General features: G+C 37.8%; 1 protein-coding gene across 1 annotated transcript; it reads left to right on the forward strand.

Moving 5' to 3' along the window:
• Window positions 1-2,405: 2,405 nt before the first annotated feature.
• LOC130087788 (snRNA-activating protein complex subunit 3-like) lies at window positions 2,406-25,159 on the forward strand. The gene is made up of 3 exons (XM_056254264.1): window positions 2,406-2,597; window positions 3,838-3,945; window positions 24,794-25,159. The coding sequence occupies exons 1-3, from the start codon at window positions 2,494-2,496 to the stop codon at window positions 24,939-24,941; spliced, it is 360 nt and encodes a 119-aa protein (XP_056110239.1). The 5' UTR covers window positions 2,406-2,493; the 3' UTR covers window positions 24,942-25,159.
• Window positions 25,160-25,517: the final 358 nt, after the last annotated feature.

Genomic DNA, 25,517 nt, shown 5'->3' on the forward strand with positions numbered 1-25,517 from the left:
AGACGGAGATCGATCAGCGTTTGACGATCATAAACCAGCAGAGAGTCAATACATTGCATAAACAGTAACACAAGCATTAAAATCACGAACAGTTTGCTCTGCACCAGACGGCCGGCCACAAACACTGGCGCCATCTTGGATTTTCTTTGATGATGTCTTTATTTCCTTTCTGGACAAGGACAGTATACCGTGTATACATTTTCAATGGAGGGACAGAAAGGTCTCGGACTAAATCTAAAATATCTTAAACTGTGTTCCGTAGATGAACGGAGGTCTTACAGGCTTGGAACGACATGAGGGTGAGTCATTAATGACATAATTTTCATTTTTGGGTGAACTAACCCTTTAAGTTAGCCTGACTTCGTCATACTCATATTCTAGTCAGAATGTGAGTCTGATACTGCTCCATAGGGCTTTGATTATGAGGTGTGTCTTAACCGAACCAGGAAAAAAAAAAACCTGCACTCAATTGAATAGACCTACAACCAATCAGAGCAACGCTGAGCTACTCATAGTTGTCAACAGAACTCAACTGCACGCACGCTGGAAGTAGTAGTAAAATAATGAGTGTTGCTTCTTTTACTTGGTCCTCCATGAGTGCGACCAAAGGAGAAACCACAACGACCACAGGGTTAGCATTGCGTCCCATCTTCTTAGCGACCATCGGAGCCAGCTGATAAATTAAACTTTTGCCGAATCCCGTAGGAAGGACGGCAAACACATCTTTCCGATCGACAAATGCCTTGATTGCAGTTCTCTGTTCGTCTTTTAAAATTAATGCGCTGTTGATTTTTTTTTACAACAGACGCGATGCTGGAGAATTGAGATGTATAGATTCCGCTGTCAACTTTGAGGGAAATCAGTTCAACCCAAGCGCTCTTTGATAACGTGATGATTACGTAACTGCAGAGCATCTGTCCATCATCGTATAAAGCCCGCCCTGGCAATTTGATTGGCCCGACGATTTCTGAACCGATCATAATTACTCCTCAATGGATCGAGTCCAGACCGAACTTCCCGACCAAAAAATGTTGTGGGCGGGGTTCAGGCTGGCATCCAGGCTATCTTTAAGTAACATCGGGTAGAAAACATGGTGTTCATAGTTATTTTTAACGAAATTAACAGTTGCACAGATCGCCTCACTCACACACACAGCCTATCAGTTCTAGCATTGCTAACTTGACATCACAGCCTGTTCATTATCAAAATAAAATAGTCATCCTAACATATAACAAGTTATACTTCTCACTTTAAATAGTCCGTTGTACAATCTGTGCCGTTCAGCGTAATCACCATCCCACTGTGGTGTTATGCTAAGCACATTTTTAAACTAAGGATGATGATGTTTTACTTGGATATTGTAACAAGAGTGAAGTAAAAAGTCTAGATTACATAATAAATCATAGTTACCATCCAGATACATCGCGTTTATTGAAACGTTTGGATTTGTGCCGAATGAGCGAGGTTGTCTACGTGAGCCAAACGGCGGTTTCAGTTTCACTTTAAATGAATTTGTTTTGGCTTGACCTTTATAGGCTATAGCTACTATATTTTTCATTCTTGTTCTATTCGGAATGCTGTTAAATTGAAAGCATTTATTGTGGAGGAAGGGGAACTAAAATAGCTTATAGCTATGTTCATAGAGTTTATAATGTTTGTAAACATTTTGCTCTATTTACATTCATGTAAATGTGCAAACTATCTGTTTGTTTGTTTTTCTCTCAAAAACCCAATTTATATGTAGCCTATACTATAGCGTATTTTTTTTACCATGCAGAAAGCATTTTCAAAAATTACTTTTTAAACCGTTTAACCGATTAACTTTAGCCAATAATCACTGCCAAAGGTTCAACGAAGTACTGAGTTACCGGTCTGAATAAGCCAATGTGATATTTCAGCTTTTTCTTTTTAACAAATGTGCAAATTTACTACAATTTAGGTTTTTGCTTTGTCATCATGGGGTTAAGATTGTGGATTTGGAAAAAATACACTGTATTTAAAGTACATTTCGACTATCAAGCTCCAACACAATAAAAACAAAACATTTATGGTGCTTTTAAAAGCAACATGTTAAGGTTGACATTTGGTCATGCTTTAACATAAGTTCATTGACATCCACCTCTTATAAAATGTGTCTCCTGTAATTACTTGATTGGATTTTGGCAAGAACCTCCCCTCTTATTTCTATTAATTAATTTTTTCTATTATTATTTCTATTAATTGTGTGGATGTTTATGATGCTTTTCAGCTTTAATTGCTGCTTTATTTTTTATTATACTTTAGTCACCACTTCATTTTTTCCCTGTCTTATTTCATTGAATAACCAGTTATTTTCTGTCTCTTTGGCAATAGCAATTAAATGGATTTAAAAAAAAGAAGGGAAAAAAAGCAAGCTAGTTGTGGATTATTCAGACTTAAAATGTGTGTATTTGCTGAAGGACCACACAAGAATGGGCCAGAACCAGAGACTTTCCAGATTTCAAGACTGCTAAGATGGAGGACACGTCTTTCTATGACCTGAGGATGAAAGTTGGGTTTCCATATTTATACACTCACCAGGGTGATTGTGAGCATGTTGTTATCCTCACTGACGTCAGGTCAGCCCTTTTTCATTTCATGCTAATTTTTCCAAGTCTTAATACACATTTATTTCCAAAGCTTCTAAAATATTTTGTTCTACTTCCAAAAGAATTAGAAATTGGTGTTGTAGCAACCCATAATGTAATTACAAACATAGTAACTGCACATTATGTAATCAATTTCTCAAAACAATAAAATATTGAGCTAATAATTTTTTTTTTATTGTATTATGCATACATGTATTACATTTATAAACTCACCAAAAGCATTGTCATATAAAAAAAAAAAAATGTATTCCCTTACAGTACGTTTAAAAACTTAATTCAAGTCACCTTCATTTATATAGCGCTTTTAACAATATAGATTGTTTCAAAGCAGCTTTACAGTGATAAATAGGAAATTAAAGTAACAGATTGTTTTGACTTTACAGACTTTACAACATAACGTTATTGTCCAGCTAAAGTTAGTTTTGATTGATTCACTTCGTTTGCAAAGATCATTAGTTATTAACTTAGGGGCCGCTTACACGACACCGTTCTAACAGAAAACCCTTAATGCGCTCCGGCCTGCTCATTTGCACGACATCAGTGCCTGGTGGCTCGAGAACGCAAACCTTGAAATAGGTTCCAAGGTGCAGGCGTTGAATAATTTTGAAGAGAATTAAAATATATATATATATTATTTTTAATTTTAAAAATAGATATCATCTCCACGCAAACTTCCAAAACGCGAATATGTGAAAACGCCGATGGCGTGCACATGCGTATTACGTGTTTAGTCTATAGCTATGCGCAGTTGAATATATATGTGCCCAGGCGTGTAGTCTTTCTCTACAAATTGACCTCAACAAAATATATTGTCTGGCCTTAAATTCATAATAAAGAAAAACAATTATCGCTTCCGCATGTCCATGCGAACCGGAATTTTGACGTTTTTGTCCGGACCTCCGCTAGGAAGGAAATATAGAGACTGGACCTCTTTAATTGAATACCCTGGTCTATCTGTTTTTCTGATAGATTGTATTACCCTCAAAACCTTCAATCTTTAAGCCTTTAAAACTTCTTCAAACTTTCTAGTCAGGCATTCATTCTCAAGCTAACATCAAAGTTTGTCTTGAAAAACTTTTTCTTATCTAGTTACATTATGATTTGCTACAAGTGTAAAAAGTTAACAGATTTTTGAAAGTCATAGTCAAGGATTTAATAGTGTGTGAACGGTGGTTAATTTTATTTGTTTCTGTCTTTTATATGGTGATAGACTGGTCCATCAGGATGACTGTTTGGACATAAAGCTCTACCCGCTCATCACTCACAAGCATAGAGTCGTGACTCGGAAGTGTTCTGTGTGTCATCTCTATATCAGCAGGTAAACCGTAACTTATTAGTCTGGTAGGAAGGGGAGCGTCACCTGCACCCGAATGGTATATTTTTTTAACCTAGTTTTTTGTAATCCTTAAGGTGTCTAGAAAAGGAATTTTGATGTTCCCCACGCAAATTATTGTCCCATATGTGATTTTTCGTATCATCTTTTGTGTCCGTGCTTGATTTTCGGCTGTGAAAAATGAAAACTTTAAATCTACATAGAATCTGAACAATACATCCTACAGACACAATCCACCCCATTTTCTCTTCGTCTTTGCATGAGGAATTGATAGATATGAGATATTGTCATGATTAGATGTATAGTGCATCAAAACTCAAATAAACACCAAAAAATGTAAAGAAATGGTGACATTGGATCACTGGAACTCCTCCCCTATTGATATACGTTTTCTAACTTTTGTATTTTTACGGTTTTTATGATGTCTAATAAGCAAATGTTGATGATCCCTACTTGAAATATTGTCACATGTTGGTCCAAATGAACATTACCCATAATAAGGAGTTACTATTCAAACCGTTAAATTGGTATTATATTTATTAAAACAAAACAGAAAACCACTCATATAGTCAAATATTTGTATATATAGGGTACAACAAATCCCCATTAGAATAAACTGAAATAGAAAAAAGTGATTCTAATCAAAGGTCAAGGGCAATGATGTCTATTGATGTGAACTTTTTCTTCTAAAGTGTAGGAAACTCAGAAGCGAAAACCAGGAGACTCGGTTGTATCTTTTTAAGCAGGATCCTTTATTGCTGTTGCATTGCTGTAGTCTGCTTCGTCCAAAAATCTTAGCCAAGTCTGACTAAAGGCAAAATATTTTGTGTTCATATACCTTACAAGGGGGAGGGGTTACATATAGTTGTAAACACTCTCAAACAAAGCATGTAAATGAGGCATGGGATTCAGCTCGTTACCAGAAATTCCCCAGCCCTGATCTCATCAGCATAACAGTGTCAGGTTTAGATGGTAATCCAATCAGCCTGATTGTATCACCCATTCCTTCACATTATCATAGAGCTTAATGGGGAGGGGTTACATCGAGGGGGAGACACTCTGAGCATAACTATTCAGAGACTAAGAGTCTCAGTAATCTGCTCATTTATACCTCAAATGCTAAATTCAGTCTACTAGACTTTCTCAGTTTATATACTATTGTACTGGAACCTAAATTAAACATTTAAATAAATTTGTAATCCTACATTTCCCCCTTTGAGAGTTCTAAATAACTCTCACAAAATACAAATTTAGACACTTAAAAATCTGTGTTTGCTTTTCTGTAATTGCATGCTGACACAGAAAACAAACATGCAATTAGGGTCCGTGAAGTTCTTACGAATAATAGTCTTTTCTGGTTGGAACTTTGATTTTCTCTTGAGAGGCGTGATCGAATGAAAAACTTGATACTGTGGACGCATAGATCTATTTCCTTTATCCACAGCCATGGTTTACCAATCAAGTTTCCGAACCATGAAGAATTATCTTCAGTCATCTGGTGTAATTTAGTTGAAAGATCAAGAAGGTCTTGTTGGACCACACAAGTGAGTCCTGGAATGCAGCCATCTTCGGGTGTGACATGCAAACATTCTTTCCAGCAAACATGGTGTTTTTGACATAAATCATCAGCTCTAAGAATATGTTGTTTCTGGAGTCCATACTTTGTGCGAGGTCCATGATGGTTAGTAGTACGACAATCTTGATCATGTTGATGGATGACTGAAGGTTCCGTATGTGGGTCTCTGCGTTGTGTATTTTTTTTCTTTTCTTTTTTGTTTCTTTTGTGATAGTTAGCTCGGAAATGGGTCTAGTTGTTTTCTGGAAGTGGTGTCTTCATACACAGGTGAGGAGGTCGGTGCGTATGGGTCTCGGGACAGCCATCAAGTGGTATCTGCACAGAGGAAGAAAGAAAACAAAAACAGAGAGCAGTATTTCTTCAAACACTAGGGTTGTCGCTGTAGTTGTTTAAGACACTAGGGTTGTATCCTTTTCGGAGTCTACTATTGTTGTTCTTTCTTTCCCTATTTCTCAATTCGTTTGACACCTAAAGAAACATTGAGGTGAGGATGGACTAATGGATGGGGAAGGCCTATGAGGGAGTCTTCACCCCAGGGTTGTCCCCCGAAGCCTGTGGCAATCGGTTCTTCCCCGGGGCTCCTCAATGTTCCTTGTCCTATCCTATCCCTGTAGATGTGGAACAACTTTTACCGTGTGACACATGAGTCCAGGTTCTCCTTCCTTGACACAATACTGCAGCTACTTTAATTAACATCACTTGATGTGGTCCATGTCATTTAGGCTCTAATTGCTTGCAATATTCTAGACACTTCCTTGACTACCTGTCCTGTGACGTGTGTACCTTGATCTGCGTAACACAATCGTGAGTCATTTCTACTTCATCCTCTAACACAGGGATTCCCAAAGTGTGGTACGCGAGCTGCCACCAGGGGGTGCGCGAGAGGAAAAATGTAATGGTGGTCTGTTTTGTAAGTGGGATTTTTCCATACAATAAATTAAAAACCATGAACAGTAAACATTTCCTTTGTAATCGCTTTTATTTTAAATAAAAAAAACTATAATTTATTAGTTTTTGATAGAAACGTTGAAAACAGCTGCTGTCTTCTACGCACTGCTCTGCATTGCAGCCGCTAACGTGACAAATGTGCTTTCGCGCGTTGGCTGGCGCTGAGCCAGTGCTGTCATATCACAACCATTGAGTGTTTTCAACCACATAATGTTTATTTTAGGTTTCAGACATTTAAATACACATAAGTACTAGCAAAACAATGATTTTGATTTTGCTGATTTCTATGGAAGCGGCAATATGAATCCTTTTCATTATAATAAGACGACACGTTGTATTCATATCAGATACACATTGTGTACGTAGCTTCACATTTTACCCTATTCTTCTCCCAGTTCACCGGCCTCTTACTTTCATGTATTTCGTGAGAAGTGGAGGAATTGACGTCACGTGTTGTAAATCCAACAGATCCGATTCTCTGAACTGTGGCACAAACTAACGATCGTTATGAAGGTGTTTGAACAATAAAACACATCCACTTGCACATATTTGACAATCGGAATATCAGTGTTTCATGCTATAGCTAATACATTTGTGAATATTTTTGATAAAAAAGGAAAAATGACATAAAAGCAAATCATCATTCATTCAGCGCTGTGTTGTGGTTGCGCTGTGTCACGTGACAAGGAATGACGCGTCACCATGGAAACATTAAAGTGACAAGTTCTAAATAACGGTCGCCTTGAAAAACTCACGCTGGGGGGGTCAGTTAAAATATTTTAAACTTACGTGTAAAGGGTTAAAAGTGGAAGCTTGTGCGTAGCTTTGTTGCATATTGAAACTTTGTTGATGTTGTTATTGTCATGCGTGTTCTGGTTATTAGCGCATGATTAAACATGAGTCTTTATAGGGCTATAAAACAAAGCTTTGTTGCATTTTTTTTTGAAGTGGGGATTGGGGGTGCGCCAACCCGGTTGGGGCATAGAAGGGGGTGCGCAGGATAAAAAGTTTGGGAATCGCTGCTCTAACACAACTTCAGTCATTGTAGACATCATACATGAGAATGGGTGAGGGTACTGTGAGGGTAGTTAACCAATTTCCCCATCGGGAGGAGGTGACAAAAGTGACTTTTGCTTGATTCATTATTGCGGTCACTACATGAGGGCATTTTAAGTTTACAGCCTGACCTAACTCATTACTGATGAGGGGCCTGTGCTGTAGCATAACATTTAAGGCTGTGAGTCTACTTAACCAGTGTTAAAGGAAAGCGGAGACAGTCACTTTCCTTTTGTTCTATTAAACAAAAATAAGTCTTTTATCTCTGTTGTAAGTTACTGGGGAAATTAAGCACTCACATCCCAAATGGTTAACACCTCAACAAGCTGCCCCACCAGTTTAATGACGTGGGGAGGGGCTGCTTCAGAGTAGCAAGCAGATTGAGTAGGAGCTGAGCAACATTGTTAACTTCTCTAAAGTTCTTTTTGCTTTTCCTACATTTTTTTACTCCAGTGTCCATGTTTACCACAGTAATAAACTGCCCTCTCTCTTACATGGTTCGTACAAGGTGCCTGAAGTACTTGAATTTGACTTTTTGAAAGTTAAGTCCTGGAAAACCCTTGAAAACAGCCATATTTTTGAAGAGGTACTTGAAAAGTGCTTGAATTATTATAGGGATGCACCGATACCGAGCTCATGTACTCGTAAAAATGCTCCGATACCAATAACCAATAGGCCTACCAGGCAGCGTGTGTAACGCATAGCTGTGGTGCGCGAGCTGATCATCAGGCCCATGACACACTGGCTGCGTGGCGTGAGCGTGGCGTTTCTGTTGCGTGTCAGCTGCGTCGCGTTTTTTGTGTCTTTGCACACTAGAAACGTGTCTGACGCTGCGTTGCTGACACAGATCACCCTTGTTCGACATATGGGAGAGAGTTGTGGAAGCCCTATACTTCGTGTTAAGCATAAATATAAAGCCTACTGATAAAGACACTGTCAGCAGTATTGACAGCAAAATAGACTACAGAATATTTCGTTCTGTATTGACAGGTGCAATATTTGAAAATTGATAATTAGGCCTATTTATTTATTTTTAAATTAGGCCTATATTTATATCTGAATTTGTCAAAACCTAGACTTTCAACCATCAAAATGTAATTTATTAATATGTATTCGTGTACAAAATAACATATAAACATATTTTCCTATTCTAATTTGCCTGAAAACGCTTCCAACACGCTTGCGTGTCGCGTGAAAAATAGGCGTCGGTTCTATTTCTAGCATGCACGCGTTTTCCGCGCGGCTCGAGCAGGCAGTCTGCAAGCTCTAATCTGTTAACATGGGAGCCGAAATAAAAATGGACACGCCACGCAGCCAGTGTGTCATGGGCCTCAGAGAAAACCGCGCAGTGGATTGAGCGCGCAGCAGCACAGACACGCTAGCTGGTCGAGCACATCTCTTTAAACAGACATCAGTGGAAGGTTTGTAGTTTAGTTGGATGTCAATGGCAAAGAAAATAAAACAAGGCATGTACTAGCTTATTATTAACGTTAACTGACGAGAGAGAGCGCAGTTCTGTTGAATGCTCTTGATTGCTAAATCGTTCACTCAGCACGTGTTATTTGGATGACAACTAAATCAAGGAGAGTAAAACATGACCTGTTACCAGATTTATGTATAACGAGTAATTCCCTACATTATTACTGGACGTTTGCAGTCAATAAGTTCCATGAACGCAAACATCCAAAGCGCGCGCCCCGGAAACCAGCGTCTCAGCGCGCGAATACTGAATTGAATTGTCTTTCACGTCTTGCGCTTGTGCGGAGGAATTCACACAAAATTATGTAAAAATGTCAATATTTGCGAGTATCTTAGTAAACAAAGTCAGGTATATCAAGTGAACGTAGCCATGGGGTCCGTGCGTTCGGTCTTAAAGGGGCAGCACTTCAACAAACCCACTGCTGTTTTAATGTTAATCAAACAATGAATGGACAAATAAATTACTCACTGCTCTTGACTAAATAGTCTACCCTTTTCAACTTTCAAAAGATCCATCTATATTTAATTTATCCAGTAATTTGTAGCCTTTCTTTGTTCTATTGTATTTATTTGTAAGTTGATTATTCGTTCTTATTTTGTTGCTGACTACTTACCTTTTAATAATGTTTTAAATTCACATTAATTAGGCTGGCAGTTTTTGTTGTAGTATCAAAATTGGATTAAATCATTTATATTTCACTGGTGTCTAAACATTTGTACCACTGACCCAATTCTCAGCACTGACATTTCTAGAGCTGCTCTAGTCTAAATATGTGCTGTGCTATTCAATGAAATATAAATGGTAGAGCAATAGAATGTACAGTAACAAAAGCTCATACAATGCATTTTAGCAGGCTTAATTAAGCATGCAAATAATTGAAAGAAATATATATTTGATGAACAAATTAAGCCAACTAATATGATTATTACTAATACATTTAAAAATGAAAATTCAGGGATCGGTTACAGTATCGGTATCTCGTTCTGCAAAAAGTGGTATCGGTCCATCCCTAATTCAAAATATTGTGATTTTTTTTTTTGTTGTTGAAAAAATACAATTGTTTCACGCTAAATCAACGCTGCAGCCCGTCTGAGATATAGAGCTATTTCTCATGGCTATGAGCATGATATTAAGTATATGATAAGTATATAATACAACTTTCATTCTTCAGGTCAATCATATATATTAATGGGGGGGAAAATCTGTTTCAATATCCTTTCAATGGTTAAGGCGATTTCCCATGCCTGACAGCGCTGGTCAATGGATTCACCTCTCTGAATTGAAGATATTGTTTGATAAGTGCCGAATGAAGTCCTTGAAATCCAAAAAAGTAGTGCTTGAAAAGTCCTTGAAAGTAGGGCTGGGCGATAAAACGATAACGATAATTATCGCGATATAATTTTTTTCGATAAAACGATATCAAGAGGTCGATAAATGTTCGATAATGTTTATGCGCCAAAAGCGGAACGAAACTCATTTGAACCGCGCGCGCCTCACGGACTGTTTATCCGCTCGGCTCAAAGTCTAAACGGCAGCTCGCTCACGAGATCCAGTGAGAAGCGCTTGAGTTCAGCGAAGAACACAAATGTTTAAAGGCAGATGAAACAGCGCTGAGAAACAGGAGAAGCACTTCGCGCAACGATACAGTCAGAATCTGAATTGATACTGAATCCATTTAGCCTACCATGGATTTACTGTAAGGTTAGCCTAGTAATATTAACTGCACCATGAAATGTGGGATATACATATTGAATTGTATAATATTATTAATGTAGACAATGTATTAAATGACTAATGGAATATAATTATAATATTTAATAATGTATTTAACTGTTAGGCTACTGTTTTTCATACAAATACCATAGAAACCATAAAGTTACATTTTGCCATGATAGTGAGGTGCTATAAGTTAGGCTATGCCTGGTTTTATCTGTGGTTATCATGATCTAAATGCATGATACTGGATGACCAATGGTTAATTTTAATAAAACTCAAACAGTCAGAATATTACATTTTACCAAATAAAAATGTGGTTGTTACATTTTTTTTTTTAAACAGATGTTACTGTTTTTTTTAATGAACATAAATTTAACAGAGTAGTATTAGCTTGAGTTAGGATGCAGATTTACTGTCAACTCACTGTCAAATATGCATTTCGAGACAAAACATGTAATTTGAATATTGCAGGCTGCACTTGCAAACTGTGCTGAAGAAATATTTTTCTATTCAGATATTAATTTTGTTAAGGAAAAATGACAAATGTTTGAATGTTCTACCTCAGATTTGTGAAATGTTCACCTGTTTGGCAAGTGTTTGTCATGATATGTTCTGACAATAAAGAGTTAAAACCACAATTAACGCTCTGGTTTATACAACTTTCACTTAGGAGCAAAAATCTGCCTTTAAACTTGAAAGAAATAAAGATTTGACATTTATCGTGATAATTATCGATATCGACTGATATAAAAAAAAATATCGTGATAAATTTTTTGGGCCATATCGCCCAGCCCTACTTGAAAGTCCTGGAATTTCATTTGAAATTGAAGAATGTCAGAAGAATGTCAGTTCTCGCGCATGCGTCCTGGAAATCTCTTGAACTCTCGTCTCAGGCCCACAAGGAAGCAATGGAATAGTCGAATAAAGTCGTTATTTTTGTTGTTTTTTCCGCACAAAAAGTATTCTCGTCGCTTGATAAACTTATAGTTGAGCCACTGTAGGCACATGGAATATTTTAACATTTTCTTTAATGATTTTCTGGGCCGTCAAGTGTCATTCCCTTAGGCAGCCTATGTAGCAGTGATCCACCTCTCAGATTTAATCAAAAATATCTTCATTTGTGTTTCGAAGATGAACGAAGGTCTTACGGGGTTGGTACAGCATGGGGGTGAGTAATTAATGACTTAATTTTCATTTTTGGGTGAACTAACCCTTTAACATCAGAGTCTCTTTCCCATGTAGCTAACCTGTCTAGGTTACTTTGCAGGGTTCTAGTGGACCATGTGACATCTAAGAAAGGCAAGGCTCTTCTGTACTCAGCTACAAGGTCATCTGACCAGATACGGACTAGAGGTCCTTTGTCAAATAACACACTTTCAGAATCATCAACTATTCCACTGTACGTTACGGCTGACTGACAAAACCTTTCAGTGTATTCACTCACAGTTTCTTCTTTCCAACTACTACCACTGCTGTTCCACATTTCTCCAGCCGTGATGCAGATGCTTTGCTGCCCCACACCTCAAGTAGCAGTTTACAGAGTTGTTGATAATTGATACTGATTGATTACCAAAAGACACAAGTGTGTACAAGTACAACGAGTGAGTATATTTAACCCTTAGGGGACCAGGGTGTTTTTGGGGCCCTTGGGATGTTTTGACAAGCACTAACATTTGTGCTTTTTTCAGTTATTTATAAACATGTTAATGGCAAAGGTGTAAATTCACTCTATATAGCGCATACGGGGCTACCATAATATATGAGCAACATGTATGTACATGTTTGTATTTTTAAGAGAATAATGTTTATGCGTGGTTATTGAAAAAAATAAAAATGAAAGTTGCTGAAATAAGACCACAAAACACATACTAAATATGTGTCCACAAGACTTTTGACTAATGGATGTTGTCGCTTCGAGTTCTAGCTTCAAAATGATGTGAAAACCATCCTGCCTTATTGTTCACATAAAGCAAAACATGAATTCATACTTTGTATGACAGTTTTTTGGTCAGAAGAGGTTTATGCGAGGGGGTGGTAATGGCCTATCAATATTAATGAGATTCAGACCAGGGGTGTGACAGACACTCTCCCAATGGCTAATGGCCCATCAAGTGAGGCAGCCTGAACCAAGAATGAGAGGAGATTCAAAGGTTTTTCAATCTGTTTTATTTTAATTCCTCTATATGGAGAAACTAAATGTTCTAAATTTGCTCTAAGCAAATCAAATGTGAGTAAAATAAATAACTAATCAGTCGGCTATAAACAAAGCAATTGTGAAGTCATACAGGCTCATATTGTATTAACACTAAGTATAAACAAAATTGAACTAACATCTGTAAAATTGTAGGTAAATATGTACTTTCTTTCTGATTTCTGACTGTGTTGCTAAGCGCACTCCGAGTTGCAGGCGGAGGTAGTGATGAAACTACATTCCTTTTTTTTTTTTTTTAAGTTGAGGAATATTATTACATAAATATAACCATAGCAGCATTAGTCTATAATGAATAACTGATGTAAATAATTTTAGGCGAGTGCAATAAATATGCGTGTCAATGGGCCATTGCCGGAGAGGCACACCGCAAACAAAACACATTTGCGCAAGTCATTAACTGGGAGCATTAATTTGCGAGCATGCATCGTCAATGATAATAATGAGGCAGCATTTAAACTAGTCAAAATATAATCTAAACATCTAGTAGGCCTATTTTCTAAAATAACTTCTACATTCTAGCTTTCATACACAATGATCTAAACATATCATTTACACATACAAATTTCCTAACTGGGGTTTACAGTGTGTAGTATGCACTAAAAACAAAACAAACAAAAAAACATTTTTCTCTTTAACACGAGATATTAGATTCATGGTACAGATATGCACTTTCATTAGATCGTGTTGAATATATCAAATGTCAATACTCTGGATGGCAAGTGGAAAATAGTCCACCCAGTATAATATGTAAGCTACATGTTTATATTGAATAGCTTGTCAACTAATGGAAGTAAGACTGCTTGTCAACTAATGGAAGTAAGACTAAATACTTACTCATACGAAATTCTATCCACGGCTCGATCAAACGGTCGTCATCAGAGTCGCGCTCTTCTTCTGATGAAAATGTGGATTTTTCGTCGCTAGTATCCAGGACGAGCTGAAGAGCTTCTACACCGGTGTATCGTGCCATCTTCCTAACGCGCAGGTGAACTGAATGATGAAACTTGAAGCCTTTAATGCATTTGCTTGGGGGCGTTTACCTGTTTTCCATAGATGGCTTAACACATTATCTTGTGAATAGCGCGCTCCGGGAGTAGGCGTGAACGAATTAAAGTGAATGAGCTCGTAATGAGCTCGACTGGAATCGCTCTATTTTCATACAGATTACAGAAGCTGAGAATATTTGTTTTTAATATAAATGACTTCATTTAAAAGATGCGATCTCTAGCTTTATGCCCGTGGGTATGTTTGCCTGTTTGACTGAATTTTCGTGGAGTTACAGATCATTTCCGAACGCGTTTCAAATTGGAGTTCGCTGACAGAGAGAGTGAAGAACTCGCATCATGTTCATTTTTCATTATTTGGCAAAAAGCAAAACACTTTATTTTTATTGTGAGTATACAGAAAAAAAATAGAAACTGAACAGGATAGATTGATGTATAACACGAACATGAAAGATCAAAATTAACAGAGCAGTTTGAGGTTTCTTTTGCATTGCTAAAAAAAAAAACGAGCAAAACGCGCGGGCGCGTTTCTGGTCCCCAGAGGGTTAACCTCGATAGAGTAAAGGGAACACTGCAGTAACTGTAGTGAGCTGACTTTACCTTGTTGAAACCCAAAGAGAAAAATTGAGATCTAGAGAAACAAAGGAAACAACAGCAAGATTTGGGAAGCTACATTCTTGTTGAAAAAGAAATACACATTTATATATTTTTTTATTTTATTTGTTTATCAATTAATGTAATTCACCTGTTAAGTTATTTTGAAAATACACATTGTGTTTTCAAACGAGTGTTCACTGTTGTTGTGGCATCTTTCTCAGCAGCGAGTTTATTTCTTCTGAAACGCTGGTCCATAGATTGACATATAACAAGTTATTTATTAGCCTAATCTACCTACAGGTTAATAGCCAGAGAGTAAGCGCTACATATTCAAGGCAGCTTCAAACTTGGTAGAGGATTATATTTTTCAGACTTGCCATCAATATCTCCCTTCTCTTTTTGAGGATGATTAGCATGCATCAGTTTTCATTTCCCAGATAATCATCAATCATTTTCCGTTAACCAGATTGTCATCAACGTTGGCTGTTAGTAGAGAAGATTGGAAAATGGCCCGGCACTGATACAGTGTGTGGCACTGGATTTCTCCAAACAGCTTTTTTTTTTTGTATTTTGGGCTTGCTAATCTGGACTTTCTGATGGCCTCCAGTGTTATTGACTTTCGACCACACTTATTGCTCTAAGTTTCTAATTGATTCAAATATAAATTAAAAACTTGGCACAATATTGTAAAGTGGGGAATATGTTTATCAAACACCTAAAGCATTACATATATATATATATATATACATATACCAAATTGAGGTCTGTGTACCTAAGTGGAAAGAGGTAGAGCAGGCTGTGAGAAAGGCAAGGGCTTCATCATCTCCAGGACCTAATGGAGTTCCGTACAGAGTGTACAAGAGTGCTTCAGGAGTTCTGTGGAAATTGATAAAAGTGGCATGGGAAAAAACAGGTTGTACCTAGAGCATGGCGCAGAGCAGGTGGAGTCTTTATACCTAAAGAAAAATATGCTACAAGCATCAGTCAGTTTCATCCTATTTCACTATTAACCCTCTGGGGACCAAGAACGCACCCGTGCGTTTTGGCAGATTTTTTTCACATAGCAGAAAAATAGACTTAAACTACTCCATCATTTCTGGTCATACAGAGTTATGAAACATATAAAAAAAACTGTTAAATGTCTACTTTTTTATGTGCCCACCTACAATCGAAATAAAATATTGTGCTTTTGTAAAATAAAGAAAATAAACAGGGTGTGCGTTCTGCCTCTCCGTGTCGGGGAACTTTTTTTCTGGAGCACGTCTCTAAACTTAAAAAAAACCCAGCTAATACTATTCACCCAGACATGAGCAATATATGTTTATGATCATTTAAGTTTGTACTTTTAAATTATCTAATTTAAAACTAAAATAAATATTCCCTGTTTATGTAATCTATATAAAAATAGAGATGTCAGCCGTTCTCATTATCGTTCTCGCATCTCATTATTCCGCTAATGTGACACGCCCACGGAGAGCACGCGCTATTCAAACGCTAATGATCTGAAGCAACACATTGAGACAGGTAAAACGCCCATATAAACTCTGTAAACACACTTTATTTAGTCAGATTAATGTACTGTCGTCTTGCGCGGCTGTGAGGAACAATCCTGGGACATTTACCTACCTCAGAACAAGTGCTGGTTTATTTTCACTTCGAGGAGCGAGCTGAACTGTAAGTGTTCTTGTGCTTTGTTCTAATCGCGATATATAATAACGTTAGTGTCTGTAAACGCAAAAATAGCCTACTGTTTAAATTTGAATCATGTTTCTGTGTGTGTGTGTGTGTGTGTGTGTGTGTGTGTGTGTGTGTGTGTGTGTGTGTGTGTGTGTGTGTGTGTGTGTGTGTGTGTGTGTGTGTGTGTGTTTGACTAGTTTAGGATAGATTATAAAGTTTTAACTCTAAAATAGACATCAAATAAGCTTTTGTTAGCAGTTTCTGCTCATATGTTAAATATATAGTATGTTTTGTCAAAAATAAACTTATCAACTGTTATAGTGTTTGTTCCAGCTAGGCTATATCAAAATAATGAATCCTTAACTTTGAAATATGTATAATAAAAAATGTATTGGCATACTTTAAAAAATAATACTTTATAAGAGATTTATGGAAAAAGACCATTTTCTTTTCAAGATGTTTCCAACTCTAACTTTGAACCAATTCTATTGAATGGCCCATATAACCTATTTGAACAGGGTTTGTTTCCAGGTATGACTAAAAATGTGCTTTTGACTTTCATTTATATTTTGATATATATATATATATATATATATATATCTGTGTGTGTATATATGTATATGTATTTTCCTTGCATTCTTTCTTGTGACACACCTGAATGAAATGAATGCATCTTTGTCTTCTCAGGTGAGAATCACCTAATTATTCATGAGGGGGGTGGGCCGTTCACGCCCATTCGCATATTGCCTTTCAAACAAAAAAATGTTTTTCACAATTTAAAGCAATCTATGGTGTTATGTGAATGATTAGAAAGGATGATTTTCAGATCATTTTGAAGCAAATACTCTAGGCCACAACTTCCATTAGTCAAAAGTCTTGTGGACACATATTTAGTATGTGTTTTGTGGCCTTATTTCAGCTAAAAAGGAGAGGAAGGAGCTCCATGTGACATTCCTGGATTTGGCTAATGCATATGGTTCAGTGCCACATGAGCTTCTTTGGGCAGCATTTGATTTTTTCAGAGTACCAATGTCAATAACAAATTTAGTGAAAGCCTATTTTGGAGATTTGCAATTTAGTTTCTCAACTCCAAAATTCAGCACCGCATGGCAATGCTTAGAGGTTGGAATAATGGCAGGATGCACCATTTCTCCACTGGCTTTTACCATGGCAATGGAAGTAATCATAAGGGCATCAAGATGGGTAGTAGGAGGAGAGCGCTTGGCTTCTGGGATGCGACTACCACCAATCAGAGCATACATGGGTGACATGACAACCATGACTACAACAGTAGCCTGCACTAATCGGTTATTGGGGAAGTTAACAGATAATATTGAATGGGCACGAATGCAATTTAAGCCCTCTAAATCAAGGAGCATCTCAATAGTTAAAGGAAAGGTAGTAGATAAAACATTCTTCATTAATGGTGAGGCAATACCAACAGTGTCTGAGAAGCCAGTGAAGAATCTTGGGAGATGGTACGATGGGGATCTAAAGGACACAGTTCGAGTGGGAGAAGTTAGACGACAAGCAGTGGAAGGGTTGAAGAGCATAAACAGCTGTGCTCTACCAGGTAAACTAAAACTCTGGTGCTTTCAGTTTGGTCTACTGCCAAGGTTGCTGTGGCCACTGACTGTGTACGAGGTTTCTTTGACAACAGTGGATAAGCTGGAAGCGTTAATAAGTTCATACATCGGGAAATGGTTGGGAGTTCCACGCTGCCTCAGCAGAGTGGGACTTTATAGTAAAGGAATATTGCAGCTGCCAGTCTCTGCTTTAACCGAGGAGTTTAAGTGGGCCAAGGTCAGACTGGAAATGACCTTAGTAGAGTCACGCGACAAATGTGTAAGGGAGGCAGTCCCTGTGTTAAAAACTGGTAGAAAGTGGTCAGCAAAGAAATCTGTAGTAGAGGCAAAGGCTGACCTTCAAATTGGGGATATCGTGGGACAGGTACAGCATGGAAGATGGGGTTTTGGGCTCAGTTTAGCTCCTCCTAAATGGCACAAGGCAGGCCCAGCTCAAAGGAGGAAGCTGGTAGTCAACGAGGTGCGAAAGCAGGTGGAGAGGATGAGGTGTATAAAGGCCATTTCCCAGGCCAAGCAGGGAGAGTGGATGAGATGGGAGAGTGTGGAACAATGCAAAATGGGCTGGCAAGACCTTTGGTCAATGGAAGAGAGTAGGATCAGTTTCCTTATTAGGTCAACATATGATGTTCTCCCATCACCGCAGAACCTAAACCTCTGGGTAGGAGAGGATCCCTCTTGTCCTTTGTGTTCATCACCTGCCACATTAAGGCACATTTTGACAGGATGTAAGGTGGCTCTTAGCCAAGGTCGGTTTACTTGGCGCCATGACCAAGTATTGCGATGTTTGGCTTTAGCATTGGAAGGCAAGCGTAGTATGACCAATAAGTTGCCGCCTGTTCTAGCAAAACATTACACGCAGAAGACAATATTCCTCCGCCCAGGCGAGCAACCACCAAGAAAAGGTGCTAACACCAATTCTCGCCCAGGACAACTGGAAGCTGCTGGGGACTGGAAGATGCTGGCTGATCTTGATCAACGGCTTATTTTTCCACCTGAGATTGCCACCACTAACCTACGACCAGAGATTGTTTTGTGGTCTGGATCAGCACGCATTGTTCAACTGATAGAGTTAACAGTGCCATGGGAGGATGCGGTAGATGAGGCATATGAGAGGAAGAAACTGCGGTATGCTCATCTGGCCGCTGAAGCAGAACAGCGAGGATGGAGAGTCCAGGTTTATCCAGTGGAAGTGGGTTGTCGAGGTTTTGTGGCACACTCTACAACCCGGTTCCTCAGAGACGTCGGATTCAGTGGCCAAGAGTTGCGTCGCACAGTAAAGAACTTATCTGAAGCAGCAGAAAGGAGCAGCAACTGGCTGTGGTTGAGACGGAAAGATTCTAGCTGGCTGTGTACAGGCCGCCACGCTACGGTTTCGTAGAATTCTTGAAAACTTGAAGAGTCTGTTGGTTTATTTGTATAGGTTGTATAGTATTTACAGTCATTACGTTCCTGTGTATATTGCGTGAATGACGGGTGGTTGGGCAGATATTGTGTTTTTGCGGTAGGTGGTATGCCATACGGAACCGTTGCCACTGAAACTGCATATTAACGCACCAGTGGGGCTCGACAGCCTTAGTCAAACGGGTTGGCACGTATGGTTGGGTTGCAGAGAGATTGTGAGATTGTGGTTAGGTCTCAGCAGCAGGAGGGATGTAGAGGTCAGTAAGCTGGGCTGAGTTGAGTGGGGGGTGACTCTGGGACGCCAGAGTCACTGTCGAGCCCTCTTGAGGTGTCGTGGGCTAGTCGACGAAACACTGAGGACGGAAGGTGCCCATTTGAAGACCCTAGAGATGTCCCCTACTTGGCTCAATCCAGACGGTTGTCATGCTGGTCCACTAGGGAGACCACACTGTAGTTGCAGCCGTCGTGTGTGCTGACGCGCCAAGTACACTGCAGTCGTTAACGCCGGACAGAAGGGGAGTCACACCACCATATGGAAAGAAGCGTAAATGGGTGAAGCATAGTTTACTGTAAAGCTACGTCTTAGTGTTGCTTATCTTGGCGAAAGCCGAGTACAAATCAGCATGAAGTTTTAACATCTACTCTTGTGTAATGGAAATCTTAACAGTTTGAAAAGGACATTTGTCATTACATAATGTACAGTTAAGACATTATGTAAATGTTCTTTTTTGCTCTTTTGGAAATCCAAGGTGGCAACCAATATAGCCAGAAAAGACATACATGTGACAATATTTCAGGTGGGGATCATCAACATTTGTTTATTAGACATCTTACAGACTGTAAAAATACAAAAGTTAGAAAACATATATCAATAGGCTCCATATGGGAGGAGTTCCAGTGATCCAATGTCAGCATTTTTTTTTTTACATTTTGTGGTGTTTATTTGAGTCTTGATGCACTATACATCATCTAATCATGACAATATCTCATATCTATCAATTCCTCATGAAAAGACGAAGAGAAAATGGGGTGGATTGTGTCTGTAGGATGTATTGTTCAGATTCTGTGTAGATTTAAAGTTTTCATTTTTCACAGCCGAAAATCAAGCACGGACACAAAAGATGATACAAAAAATCACATATGGGACAATAATTTGCGTGGGGAACATCAAAATTCCTTTTCTAGACACCTTAAGGATTACAAAAAACTAGGTTAAAAAAATATACCTTTCGGGTGCAGGTGACCCCCCCCCCCCCCCCCTTCCTACCCAACTATATAGAGCTGTTCAGTCGTGCCGCAATTTATAGGCCATCCAGAAAGGCTATGTTTGAAACTCTGTTTGGGTTTTTACAATAGCAGTTTTCAAATGTATTACTGATGTTCTGTTGTTAACACTTTCATAACTTTCATGTTCAAATGTGTATTTTATCATATCACATAGTTGAACCTCAAATTTTTAAACTTTTGTTCTTTTATAAAGTTGCTAGATGAGGACAACAACTACCAAAAGGATGTGAGTTTGTGTGCATGACATCTGGTGCAGTACTTATGTAACAACTTGTTAGCAACTTAAAGGGTTAGTTCACCCAAAAATTCTATTTCTGTCATTAATTATTCACCCTCATATTGTTCCAAAACCGTAAGACCTTCGTTCTTCTTCTGAACACAAATTAAGAAATTTTTGATGAAATCCGAGGGGTTTCTGACCCCACATAGACTGCAACTTAATGACCTCTTTCTGGGCCAGAAAGGTAGTAAAGACATTGTTAAAATAGTCCATGTGACTTCAGTGGTTCAACCTTAATGTTATGAAGTGACGAGAATACTTTTTGTGTGCAAAACCCCTCAAAAATAATGATTTTATTCAACAATCTCTTCTCTTCCACGTCATTCCCCTACGCTTTTGACGTTGTGTAAAAACAGCGCAGTGCATCCCGTTTCCTGAATGCCGGTTCTGAACACGTTCATTATCGTGATGTCTCCTTATTACTGTATATTGGCACATGTCTAGTCAACAGGGTTCCCGCGGATCCTTAAAAAGTCTTAAATTAGATTTTTAAAATTTAAGGCCATAAAAATTATGAAAGGTCTTACATTTTAGATGACACTTTGACTTAGTTTTCATTTGGAAAGCATTTAGATATGTCTATCTAATTAGCGTACATTTCACGCGACAATTCGCGTCATTCGCGGCAGCATATTAAGTCTGTCTCCTGCACGTGAAACAGGAGAGAAGGAGAAGAAAACGGATAAATGTCAGTTAAATTGTAAGTTCATATTTATGTGCGTTGGGGTGTGCGATATGTATTGTTTATGATGATATTGTAATCATTGTTTTAACGATGTGCGAGGCGCGAGCTGACAACGCGTTTGTCACTCATGCTTTCACTGCGTGATGAGTCCAGTTAAGTACCGGTATATCCCCAAATGAGTTTTTGTCTCATATTTCTATCAAATTATGTTATTATTATATAATATCACATGAGCACGAGTGCCGTTTTCCTGTGCACAATTGCAAATGTGATATTTATTTTATACAACAGTTAAATTAACAATAAATTAACATTGTGAGTTACATTTTATAAACAATATTTTTTTTCCCTTTATTTCACCAACGAGAATCTCAAAATGAAACCGTAGCAGGGTCTCAATGCAACAGACAGCTATGATTTTTTGACTGAAATCCTCGTTTTGAACGAGCCAATTTAATGATTCAATGGACCATCACTTGCTGCTTTCCAAATAAATCAGCCGTTTGAACGAATCTGTTGAATGAAGGACTCCTTCAACTCACTTATTCAGACACTTATTCACACTTATTGCCACCACCTACTGGCGGTTTTAGTTTCATATTTAAAGTACCCTTTAATTAAAACGTTAAAATTAGAAATCATTTCATATTTAAATATTGAATTAAAAACACCAATCTCATAGCTTTATTTATGCAATTGTAAATGCAGTGTAAGTATGTTAATGCCACTTCTGATGCAGCTTCTGTGTCACCTCTGCACTGCAAAGATGGATTTTGATTTAATGATTAAATTTGACTGGTAACAGTGGTATTGTGTTGTTATCCTAATAGAATTAATTTGAATGTTAGAATTTGACATAAAAGGTGATACATCTAAAAATGTCTGTATATAGGTGAAAATGCCCCTGGAAATCAATTTAAGGTGGCAAATATTGCCCCTTAATAAAAAATGCTAATATCTGTCACTGCTGTGAACTGACCACTACATAGAATATGAAAAATATGAATATCTTTGTGAGTCAGCTGTCAACAACAGGCCTAAGAGCTGTTCAGTCGTGCCGCAATTTATAGGCCATCCAGAAAGGCTATGTTTGAAACTCTGTTTGGGTTTTTACAATAGCAGTTTTCAAATGTATTACTGATGTTCTGTTGTTAACACTTTCATAACTTTCATGTTCAAATGTGTATTTTATCATATCACATAGTTGAACCTCAAATTTTTAAACTTTTGTTCTTTTATAAAGTTGCTAGATGAGGACAACAACTACCAAAAGGATGTGAGTTTGTGTGCATGACATCTGGTGCAGTACTTATGTAACAACTTGTTAGCAACTTAAAGGGTTAGTTCACCCAAAAATTCTATTTCTGTCATTAATTATTCACCCTCATATTGTTCCAAAACCGTAAGACCTTCGTTCTTCTTCTGAACACAAATTAAGAAATTTTTGATGAAATCCGAGGGGTTTCTGACCCCACATAGACTGCAACTTAATGACCTCTTTCTGGGCCAGAAAGGTAGTAAAGACATTGTTAAAATAGTCCATGTGACTTCAGTGGTTCAACCTTAATGTTATGAAGTGACGAGAATACCTAGAGATTGGCATGGTGTTATTTCAGTTAGCCTAATAGCTGGTTTGATTTGCATTGAAAGATGATCTTATGGAAAGTACCCCATGCCAATCTCTAGGTATGGTGAAGGGAATGTGATGATGTGGGTCTATTTTAATTCCAAAGGCCAAGGGAACTTTATCAGGATGCATATTATCCTGGATCCATGAAATAACTGGCCTTTAAAAATAAAAATCTGCCTGACTCTATGGGAATTTAACATAGGGGGGGCCTGACTTATGCACCCTGTATTTTAAGGAAGAACATTTATTTATTTATGATACATTATTCATACACAAAGAAAATTGGTGTCCTTAAAGGTTGGATTTTTCTAATTAAGGCATTAAGATCAATTTCCAAAAGATGATTTTTTATTCCTCTTTTTAGGCAACTTTAGCATGGGGGTAATAACTTATTCACACCACTGTATATAGCGCTTTATACAATACAGATGTTTTCAAAGCAGCTTCAGTAACAACTGGAAAATGATTCAAGGATGCAAACAGAGTTCATTTCGGCTGTACCACAGCTCTAAAAGAAAACAGTGTCATTGTTCAGCTGAAGTCAGTTCAGTGTTGATTCAGTTCCGTTGTAAAGATCATCGATTATTAAATTAATTTAATCTATAAAGCAGTTCTGCATAAAACAGTGATTTCATCGTCCAGTTCAGTTCTCAACCAGTAGTGTCAGTGCAGTCAAAACAATAATATTGTTGAATATTAAGTGTCCCCAACACTTAATATTGTTGGGGACACTTAGTAACAGACCTTATTTTACTCTTGGAAATCGCAAACCGCCAGGGCCAGCCCCTACATAAGCAACATAAGCAGTTACATAGGGCTACCACGGAGCCCCAGGCAAGGGGTTCAGACAGAAATGCTTGGCAATAATAACTTTGATAAAGTTTGCTTGTGTCGATGTTTGAAAATGAAGAGGAGGCACTATTAGTCTGGTGCAGAGAAGAGGAAAGTGAGAAAAGGGTAAGGGATGAATTTTGAAAATATATTGTTGAAATGGCGGTTGCTGCATTGTCTTATCGGTTTAATTCGGCATTTTGCAAGCGCTTTGAATACTCTGTGTCAATATAACAACAGTGTCAGTGTCATCTATATTGCAGTAAAGACCATGCACGGTATTATCATGAGCACTTTAAAATACGTAATTCTAAATACCCTATAATCCGAATTGTTTAGATTTTTAGATCACTCATTAGCTGCTTTTTCTTTTGACCAGTTCAATTTCAATTCTGTTCAGTTCAATTCAGATTTTTGTGTTCGCGTTGGTGTTTATCATGTTTGCATTTTAATCTGGACTGCTAGCCCAGAGGAGATAATTTTCTATTATTATTAATAATAATATATTATTATTCTCCATTTTAATTTTCATATCCTGCCAATGGGCAGATGTTTTTACTTTCATTAAAGCATTAATTTCATCAATCTAAATTGATGCATTTCTATGAAAGCAATGGTTTAAACACCTTTTAAAATTTCAAAAGTATGCTTAAGTATATCTTCACATTTATATCTTGAAACTAAGACAATTTGGTAACTTTACAGTAAGGTTTCAGTGTAGGATGTCTACATTGGGAAACGGGGGGTGGTTAAGTGAAACTGGGTTTCTGAGTTTGAGTATTCAAAACTGAACAGTTCTATAATGTATTCATCTTAATATTAATTGTTTGTATATTGAAAGGAAGTTGTTTTATCTTTGCATGGCAGGTGGATAACAACCAGTGATGCTCTTGCCCCTACGGACCCCTGCCTGTTTTGTGACCAGTGCTTTCGAATGTTTCACTATGACGATAAAGGGAACAAACTAGGAGATTTCCTGGCCTATGCCTATGTTGATCCAGGCACGTTTAATTGATCCCAAACCAAAAGTGTGTTCTACTATATAGTATTTAGACTATACAGTAATAGTTTTGTTTTCTTTAAGTGGTATTATGCCAAATTATATTGTTTGTAAATGTATTGACATTTTCCATATATTCACCACTGTTTTCTAAATAAAAACAAAATCTGGTTTCAAAAAGTGTTTTGTATGCTGCAAATCAGTAGCTACCACAATAAATATTTTAACTGAAATATGCAAACCTTTCCATGCATTTTTTTTTTTTCAGGCCAAATTTGCTAACATTTATAGAGTTTTTCCTGGGTAAAAAATGGTCTTTGGTGGTGGCGGACAAAAATGGTCTTCCACACACAAAGCACCCTACGCATGTGAATGGAAAGCTACTGACAAAAACACTGGTCACTACAGACAAAATTCTTCTAAAATAAATGTAGTCAAACATTACTAATTCTGGGTCACTGAGAACACAAATGATGCTTAAAGGTGCTCTAAGCGATGTCGCGCGTTTTTTGGCCAAAACTTTTTTTGTCACATACAGCAAACATCTCCTCACTATCCGCTGGGCTGCCTGTCCTCTGAACACACTGTAAA

Source organism: Rhinichthys klamathensis, unplaced genomic scaffold (genome assembly GCF_029890125.1).
Source record: "Rhinichthys klamathensis goyatoka isolate OS25496 unplaced genomic scaffold, OSU_Roscu_1.1 h1tg000111l_1, whole genome shotgun sequence".
Classification (NCBI taxonomy): Eukaryota; Metazoa; Chordata; class Actinopteri; order Cypriniformes; family Leuciscidae; genus Rhinichthys; species Rhinichthys klamathensis.